Source organism: Entelurus aequoreus, linkage group LG04 (genome assembly GCF_033978785.1).
Source record: "Entelurus aequoreus isolate RoL-2023_Sb linkage group LG04, RoL_Eaeq_v1.1, whole genome shotgun sequence".
Classification (NCBI taxonomy): Eukaryota; Metazoa; Chordata; class Actinopteri; order Syngnathiformes; family Syngnathidae; genus Entelurus; species Entelurus aequoreus.
This window is the reverse complement of record NC_084734.1, coordinates 48,092,779-48,102,849: the sequence shown is the minus strand read 5'-3', so window position 1 is coordinate 48,102,849 and position 10,071 is coordinate 48,092,779. Positions and strand designations below refer to the sequence as shown.

The 10,071-nt window shown below is 41.0% G+C and overlaps 1 protein-coding gene across 2 annotated transcripts in view; it reads right to left on the bottom strand.

Moving 5' to 3' along the window:
- Positions 1–9,555, bottom strand: part of vash2 (vasohibin 2) — a 40,621-nt gene extending 31,066 nt beyond the window's left edge. Inside the window, exons 1-2 of one of the 2 annotated variants that reach the window (XM_062045044.1) lie at positions 9,301–9,555; positions 8,127–8,552 (exon numbers count right to left, since the gene is read on the bottom strand). In XM_062045044.1, the coding sequence (XP_061901028.1) occupies positions 8,127–8,447 (321 nt within the window). In that variant the 5' untranslated portion in view covers positions 8,448–8,552; positions 9,301–9,555. Of the gene's footprint in view, positions 1–8,126; positions 8,553–8,910; positions 9,103–9,300 lie in introns of those variants that run through there. The other variant, XM_062045045.1, reaches the window with a different exon arrangement.
- Positions 9,556–10,071: the final 516 nt, after the last annotated feature.

Sequence of the window (10,071 nt, the reverse complement as noted above, 5' to 3'; positions counted from 1 at the left end):
CTCAAAGTAAAGCCGCTGCTCCTCCACATCGAGAGGAGCCAGATGAGGTGGTTCGGGCATCTGGTCAGGATGCCACCCGAACGCCTCCCTAGGGAGGTGTTTAGGGCACGTCCGACCGGTAGGAGGCCACGGGGCAGACCCAGGACACGTTGGGAAGACTATGTCTCCCGGCTGGACTGGGAACGCCTCGGGATCCCCTGGGAATGCCTCGGGATCCCCCGGGAGGAGCTGGACGAGGTGGCTGGGGAGAGGGAAGTCTGGGCTTCCCTGCTTAGGCTGCTGCCCCCGCGACCCGACCTCGGATAAGCGGAAGAAAATGGATGGATATATAATACATACATACATACATACATACATACATACACATATTATATACATACATACATACACATATTATATATATATATACATACATACATACACATATATATATATATATATATATATATATATATATATATATATATATATATATATATATATATATATACACACTACCGTTCAAAAGTTTGGGGTCACCCAAACAATTTTGTGGAATAGCCTTCATTTCAACAGAACAGGAATAGACTGTCGAGTTTCAGATGAAAGTTCTCTTTTTCTGGCCATTTTGAGCGTTTAATTGACCCCACAAATGTGATGCTCCAGAAACTCAATCTGCTCAAAGGAAGGTCAGTTTTGTAGCTTCTGTAACGAGCTAAACTGTTTTCAGATGTGTGAACATGATTGCACAAGGGTTTTCTAATCATCAATTAGCCTTCTGAGCCAATGAGCAAACACATTGTACCATTACAACACTGGAGTGATAGTTGCTGGAAATGGGCCTCTATACACCTATGTAGATATTGCACCAAAAACCAGACATTTGCAGCTACAATAGTCATTTACCACATTAGCAATGTATAGAGTGTATTTCTTTAAAGTTAAGACTAGTTTAAAGTTATCTTCATTGAAAAGTACAGTGCTTTTCCTTCAAAAATAAGGACATTTCAATGTGACCCCAAACTTTTGAACGGTAGTGTATATATATATATATATATATATATATATATATATACATACATACATACAGGTATATATGGGTTGCAGGTTCGCTCCCCAACTCTTGACATCCAAATCGCTGCCGTTGTGTCCTTGGGCAGGACACTTCACCCTTGCCCCCGGTGCCGCTCACACTGGTGAATGAATGATAGGTGGAGGTCGGAGGGGCCGTAGTCGCAAACTGGCAGCCTCACTTCCGTCAGTCTACCCCAGGGTAGCTGTGGCTGCAAATGTAGCTTACCACCATTAGGTGTGAATGAATGATGGGTTCCCACTTCTCTGTGAGCGCTTTGAGTATCTAATAATAGAAAAGCGCGATATAAAATCGAATCCATTATTATTATTACATACACATATTTTTTTCCCAAGATTTTGCAAAACATTTAGTGCATAATACTTTCTATAGTTCAAGACTCACAGTAAATTAAAAACAGCACTGCAGATCATAATGGCGGCTAAATTTGACGTTAAAGGACTAAAAAGATTATTTTGGAAAGAATAGAAAATCTTATCGGTCTGTAATTTGCCCAGATCTGTTCTTAATGTACAAACTAGGAATTCAGGGCGTAATAATGTCTCTATAAACATTATTTTGGCGACATTGTGACAAGCAGACCAGCCAGTAAGCCACGCCCTCAGACTTTTCAGCTTTTACAGACAGTGATTTCTACTCAAGTAAATGTTATTTTTAAAAAACGATTTTAATCATACAGAAAATCCATTTATAACAGCTTAATGGACAAACAATAATATTATTTACTTCATGGCTTTATTATTCAGGGGTTTTTTTATCATGAGAAGTGAGGCTCTGCCTTACCTGCCTACCATGACTACACATCCCCAGTTAGTGAGTTAGTTAGTTGTCAAAATTACTAAAAAAGCCATGGGATTTTGATTAAACTTCCAGGAAATGTCCAAAACGGGATAAGGAACAAATTATAATATTTTGGGCCTAATCAGGATCACTTAGTTACTTTACAAGCTTCAATTTCTGTGTATGTTTGCAGCCCCACCTCCCTCCGCTCACACAGACAGTGGATGGCTGACAACATACTTCACTCCGTTTACTTCCTTCCGCTATAGATAGCTCAAAAAGTTACAAGCACATTTTGGTTAGAAGCTTTCAGGAAATGTCAGAAATGGGATAAAGAACAAGTCATTAAATTTTGGGGGCTAATACGGATAACCGTCTGGATTCATTACGTTTTTTACTACCGGTAGATAAGGCCTGGTGGAGGTCTGCGCTCTCCAAGTGCTTTTCTGATTTGTCATCCGCAAGCTAATATAAGCTTTGAAGAGCCCAAGTTTGCAGTTTTAAAATACAACAAACATGGTCATCAATATGACAAGTTGTGCTATTACATTCCACATTTGTCACACTGACAGACTCCTGCAGCTGTTTGTAGACCTTAAAGATCATAACCAGAGGTCACCGATTTGGCTTAGTCATGCATCTATGTGTGTGAATGTGTCTGCAGGCAGTGTACTCCACTATAGTACATGTATCACTTCCTGTGCCTTATTTTCACGCGGCACAAACAAACTAACACCAGTTGATTTTACAGCACCCAAACATCCAGAATAAGCTCAGACAATCGATTAAAGCAGTTCAGTAACATCCAGTAAGTAATCGTTTTTACAGGACACGTCATCTGGCTCACATGCCCGATCACATGCGCGGGCCAAAGCTGCTTCCAGCTGTGTCAGTCAGTGAGAAGAGTAGCAATCCCTTACTTTCATCGTCATCATCTCTTTCTCTAATGGCATCAGGTCAGCGCCACCATGACTGTACTGTGCTCATTGTACAACAGAACCTCCATTCAAGAAGGTGTCTTTCTAAAATGCACTGTACAATTTCCAATATCGGTCGCCACGTTGTGACGTTGGACTTCACAGGTGTCTTCTCGAGTGCAACGCTAAGCATTCGGCATTCAAACTGACTGAACATGATGGAGGTCAAGAGGAGTCACAAAAGTGATAGCCACTTCGCACTGACTACACTTTATTGAGGCCACAAACACACAAAGCAATGCTTTGCTTCAGTAAACAAAATGTATAGCTGTGAAATGTGCTACGCACACACACACACACACACACACACGCATGCACACACACTCACACACACACACACACTGTTTGGTTTAACACTTCCTTTGCAGCTGCATCAGCCCCTCCAGTATGAACCAGCAATTAAACTGCATCCCTTCCTGTTTTTCCACCCTCTTCCTTTTCTCCCATCCTTCCTCTCCTCCTCTTCCCGCACCTCAAATAGTGACTACAAGGACGTCATTGAACAGTAGAATCCATTGCAGAATAGCTGGATCGTGTGCCTAACAATGCGACGTGTGTCATGAGTATGTTTTTCCTGCCTTGTTCTTCTGGCCGGTGTATGTATGCATTTGTGTGTGTGTGTTCCCCATTAAAAATCCAGTTGGCATTCAGAGATTATCCGTTACCCAGATTGTATTAGAGGGATTATTCGTGTTCGGCTACCAAGGCCACGCAGACAGAGACACCACAACACCGCTGTGTGAGGTTGGGATGCACACATGTTCTACAGTAGAGATTCTAGAGGAACATTTGGGTCAGTGGGGCAGTAATAAACATGTCTACTGGACTGGAACATTAGAGAGAACAGGACTCGCAAACAAGAATAATTTCAAAAAGGCACCTTATCTTCACTAGTGTTTAATCTTCAATACAGTGTTTAAATAAATAACTCAATTCACATAGTGGGGTTTTAAAAAAGTATATGGCTACATAAAAACACTTTCATCAGCTGCCATGCTCATTTTGTCCAATCAGAAGCTTGAAAAAGCAACAGTTGACGTAGCATAATCATGTCTGTGTTCACCAACGTAGCAGTGCTTCCCATACGTTCATTAACACAAATAGATTTGTTGCTACCTGTTCACCCTTGTGCATAAACACATAATGGGACTGCGTGTGAAAATACTTGTTACAGCTCCGCAATTAGAAGCCATAGTAACTCTGCTTCTTCACAATATTAGGGACATCCAGACTCCAGAGCCAGTATTGATATTGGACATCAATCCGATACAAGCAAAATAACAAAAAAAAACAAGCATCAGATTTAGGGCTATATAAATAAACATTGATTGATTGATTGATGTCATCGGCTTGCATGTAAAATGTGTGATATAATATCCGATACAAGCAGTCTTTCCGTGTGTTTACTTGTGCAAACCTGGACAGCCAGTTAATATCTAAATGTCCCCAATAAGCGCACAAGGTTGGTCTTTTCTTGTATTTTAGTCAAGTCTTTTACAAAAGGTAAACATGGTAGGCTACAGGATATTAGGAGCTAGCCGCTACACAACAGCTAAGCACACCATTGCACACAAGCTAGAAATATATAACAAATGTTCTTAATTGAACAATATTGCAGTCTAAAACAGCACACTTGTCAATATAAACAAGTATTAGGGATGTCACCGTAAACAGTATAATAATAAACTCTGGTAAAATTCCAGACGGTTAGTAATACCGTAAAAAATCCTAATTACCGAAAAACCCTTTCATTTTCTGCCGCTTGTCCCATTTGGGGTCACGGGGGTGCTGAGCCTATCTCAGCTGCATTCGGGCGGAAGGCGCGGTACACCCTGGACAAGTCGCCCCATCATCACAGGGCCAACACAGATAGACAGACAACATTCACACTCACATTTACACAATAGGGCCAATTTAGTGTTGCCAATCAACCTATCCCCAGGTGTATGTCTTTGGAGGTGGGAGGAAGCCAGAGTACCCGGAGGGAACCCACGCAGTCACAAGGAGAACATGCAAACTCCACACAGAAAGATCCAGAGCCCGGGATTGAACTCAGGATTGACCTTCGTATTGTGAGGCACATGCACTAACCCCTGTTCCACCGTAAACCATCATTTATTAATGCATTTTAGGCAACACTGCTTATTTATGGGAAATGGAGCCACAGCATCGCTGGCGCACGCACTAGTGTCGTTTTACTTCAAAAAAACTTGGCGGAACACAACTACACAGACTTTGACTACGAAGATTTCCCCTCGGAGTTAACAGAGAGGAGCGCTTGGTTCAACCTTACTTTCCCTTGCTTAATTTCCGTAGAGTATTGGTGTCCGTTTAATTGTGAACTGCTCTTTTAGATGGCGACAGGTGTGGACAAAACGGGAGACAGACTCATTTGTCTCACACTAAAAGTATACAGCAAAGGAGAAAACTATTTGATGTTGCTTTCATTTTGTCAAGAGTGTCTATCAGCTGCTGTGACTGAGAGTTAATGACGTAAGAAAACATTCAGCAGGCGATGTGTCGAGAACGTTGTCACAATTTGTTTATAAAGTCTTTAGTTCGTTTACTGGGATGATCACTCGTCCTATATTTAATTGCAAACTTTAACAGTGTTCCAATAACATCAATACTAGCTAAATGTTTTTTCATCTCATCGAATTAAATGCAGCTGTAAAAATTGTGTATTCGATGTGAAGTATCACTCCTGTTGTACTGAACCACTTGGTGTTGTTGAACTAAGCTTGTTTATTTGACTTTATCTTCAATAGCTAAACTGCTGTGTTTTATATTGATATCAAAAAGTAAACACCATGGGTTTTTTTTACATTACTTGCAGGGTTTTTTTCATGTCACAAATGTATTACTTTAAAAGGCATTCATGTGACATAGCATTTTGTTAATGTTTTATTGTGTGTAGTTATTTCCTATACGACATATTTCTGCTTATACTCTTAATGAATCTGTCCCGAAACAGCATGTACATGTACATATAAATGTACATAACATAAAAAAATGCCTCTATCAAAATATAAAAATAAAGATAAAGGCATTATGTATTTAGAAAAAGCTGACACGTTAATATTATGAATGAACAAAAAATAAATACTTGTCTTTAAATATATGGATAACTTTTATCTATAGCCTTTTTATTAGACATTAGAAATTACATGATGGCGTAGCGTTCAACCCCCATCCCAACTCTGCTTTACCCTACAAATAATAATCATGATATCAATATTGGGCAGCACGGTGGAACAGGGGTTAGTGCATGTGCCTCACAACACGAAGGTCCTGAGTAGTCCTGAGTTCAATCCTGGGCTCGGGATCTTTCCGTGTGGAGTTTGCATGTTCTCCCCGTGACTGCGTGAGTTCCCTCCTGGTACTCCGGCTTCTTCCCACCGCCAAAAACATCCATCTGGGGATAGGTTGATTGTCAACACTAAATTGGCCCTAGTGTGTGAATGTGAGTGTGAATGTTGTCTGTCTATCTGTGTTGGCCCTGCGATGAGGTGGCGACTTGTCCAGGGTATACACCGACTTCCGCTTAGATGCAGCTGAAATAGGCTCCAGCACCCCCCGCGACCCCAAGAGGGACAAGCGGTAGAAAATGGATGGATGGATGGATGGATATCAATATTAATAAAAATGATATTTATTATTTTGGCCATAACTGTGCAGCCCTATGTATACGACCAGATCTCATACATGAACACTACTTTTATCTATATGGACAAAAAGTGAAGTTACGTCTTATGGCCATAAGGTGCCACATTGCAAAATTCTTACATTTGTTTTAATTTTTTTGTCTCGTATGTTCCTAAAGTGCTATCTTGGACAAAATTTCACATTTATTTTATTTATTTATGTATTTTTTTCTACCATATCACTTTGTTTATAATGCTTGTGTTGCTTTTATATGCACATTCAATTTCTACTTGGGTCAATGAAACAGTGTTTGTATCTACAATAAAGGTTTCTTCTACAGAGGAAATCATTTTGAACGTGTTGTTTTTTAAATAAAACTTGGTGAAAATATTTCAGTATAAGTACTTTTTAAAAATTATGATCACATTTAAAAATACCGCGATAATAATAACCGTGATAATTTTGGTCACAATAACAGTGATAAGAAAATTTCATACCATGACATCCTAACAAGTATCAAATAATTATAGTTGCTAATATACTTACATATGCAATTACTTACACATACAAAGTCTCCAAGGCAGAAACGTATTAGAAAGTCTCCAGTAACAAACGTGGCCTCATCATTTACCTTACTGTGTAACATGAGCTTAACTTTAATGACCTATTGTGGTCACAAGGTGCTGCTAAAAAAACCTAATTATCACTCCGCTTCAATTTAAAAACAGCACAAGTCCAGACAGTAAATACATGGGTTAGTGTTTTTCGTACCTACCATTATTCTGATTGAATGATCAAACCTCTTCTAACATTTTACACTGCAAAATAATGCAAGTATGTAATATGATTTGTGCTGATATTGTGTCTGATTAAAATCGGTATCAGCCACTAATAAAAGCGCCAATATCAGCATCACATTGGAAGTGTAAAAGTTGTATAGGGACACCCCTAGTACCCAGTATATTGAATGATGTGCATGATATCATTAAAATAGATATTTTTGTATTTTTAACGCCTCGTGATTTGCAAGACTAATACTTCATTAAATGAATTAACCTGTAAATCATCACCATCATTTGTTGGTAAATTAGATTTAAATATGTGAAAGAATAGCAGATTTCTTATGACAGAATACAAAAAGCTCAGTTTTACCCGACCAAACACAAAAGCAGTAATTTTTCAGAAATTTTCAACCTGGCCCTGGTGATTTACAAAAGACAAAAACCTGTGTCTGTGTGTGAACAAAGACCCTTAAAATATGACTTACTAAAATATGCGTGTGGACATAGCCTAATTCCAAGTGTTGGTGTTGTTGTGTTTGTGTTCCTCACAGGAACGAGACATTCTGAAGCAACAAGCGGCGTTTGTCTACATTCTTCCTTCGCCAGCACTGCCATTCTTTATGTGCACAATCTATGACGAGTCGACGACTAATGCTTTTATTAGTTTGGCGTGACACAAGTTAGTCCAGCAGAAACACTCATGCGCTCTGTGGTGTTTGACATCGTATACACAGCCTCTGGGGGCAGAAACCCGAGCCACCACGCTGCAGCATCCATCTTGTGAGACATGCAGTAGGCATTCTTGGACGTGGTGAGTGGGTGAGAGAGTGAGTGAGTGTTAGACAAAACGAGACAATCAAAGCTTCTTACTTTAGGGAGATATGCGGCGTTGCGTATCTTGTCTACCATCTCCTGGCCCTCAGGGTGCACAACGGCCACATGGGTCCACATCCTATCCCAGGTACCGCCCTCGATGGGAAACCCGGCCCGGTTAACGTAGAAGAAGACCCCTCCGTCCTTCTCTTCCTCCTCGGCTGGCGAGCGAGACCCGTTGTTGGGAATGGAGGCGCTCGACTCCTCCTGGGCGCTGTGGCGGAGCAGGCAGTGAGCGCTGGTGCTCTTGGAGCGGCCAAGCCTACTCAGCTTGGCCGGGCCGTTGCTACCCCGGCTCGGGGAGTTGGGTCCAGTCATTGGTCCCAGGAGGAGGAGGGGAACACCAGGCCGAGGCGGGAGTCAAAAAGGACTACAAGAGCATCCCCTTTGTGTTCAGTGCATGCTGATGGTCATGGCTGAAACCTGACAAGAACAAAAGAAAACATATCAACAACACCAAAAACTACACAACAGTTGCACATGTCAACAACAAATGCACTTCTTCTTTCTCCTGGGGAGACCTGACAATACAAGAAGATCGACAAATCCTTAAAATGTGTAGTCCACTCCAACACGAGTACGTCTCACCATCAACCATGACGTCAAAAGTAATCAAAAATTGACGTCGCTCCACTCACTCTAATACAAAGTTTGGCAAATTCGCACCTTTCTTTTTAAAATCACAGCATTGACAGCATGTATTCGTGTTTAAATGTATTAAAAAAATACATCTGGCGGCAAGAGGAAACATCCTAACCCAACAACGTTAATTCAAACTTACCGCATCGTCCACCGACGTTAGCTCTCGTTAAAACAAATGAAACCATGTGTTTGTAAAAGAATAGAGAATATTAAAGTAGTTTGCATCCATTTGATGTGTGCTTGCTGCTGCGAAGTTGTTTTAGGTGTTCTTCTTTGAGGAACTTCGCCTCCAATCTGTCAAGGCAGCTGCTGCCACTAGTGCTCCAACCGGAAATACAATACAGCGGTTTTCAAAGTAAACCCATCGTGTTTAACAATTATCTACAAAAATGATGTGGTAAATCATTTAGGTACAACACAAGCTGTAACTAAGGTTTCAAAATTCAATCGAATGAAAATGAAATCACCGTCGAGGGTCAACTAGACACATTTTCTCCCCTCTTTTGTGTTAAAACTATGACAATCTTACCGGAAGTCCTGCTTAGCTTTAAATAGCTAGCTCGTCTTCACAATGTAGTGTCACTCCCACCACCAGCCAAGGGAAATGACCGCTTCTCAGCCTTTGCTGTCTTCGCCAGCCTTCCTGGGGGTTAACTTGTTAACAAGGCTGACTTTATGTTGAACAAACGGATTTCCTCGCCAGCTCCCATCCTGATTAAACCACCGAGAAGACGATGCGGCTCGCCACTCACTGTTGCCGTGTAGCTGTGTAGGTGCCTCTCGGCGGCTTTCCATTGGTCGAGCCAACAATGAGGGGCGGGGCTCCGGTCATCGCAGCAGGACGCTCCTCAACTGTTGTGGATCCTCATGTGGGAAGGCGTTCACAAGTGATACATCTGCACATTTTCAACTTATTTAATACGATTTACTTCATGCATTAATAGGATTTTTAATGTAAAATTTTATACAAACATTAAAGCTGTCCATCCATTTTCTACCGCTTGTCCCTTTCGGGGTCACGGGGTGCTGGAGCCTAATCTATACTTAGACTTCCTTTCTATTGTCATTCAAATTTGAACTTTACAGTACAGATAAGAACGAAATGTTGTTGCATTAGCTCGTTGTAGTGCAGGATAAAAGAGCAATAAGGTGCAGATATAAATAAATAGATTACTGCCAGCAGGCTTGTGCAAAATTCTTAATGTGAAATTTCAATGTTGAAGTACACCGCTGAGGCTGTGGGGGAGCTGCGCGCATGTTTGGAGACGATAGACTGGGAGGCAATTGGAGCGGCCACGGA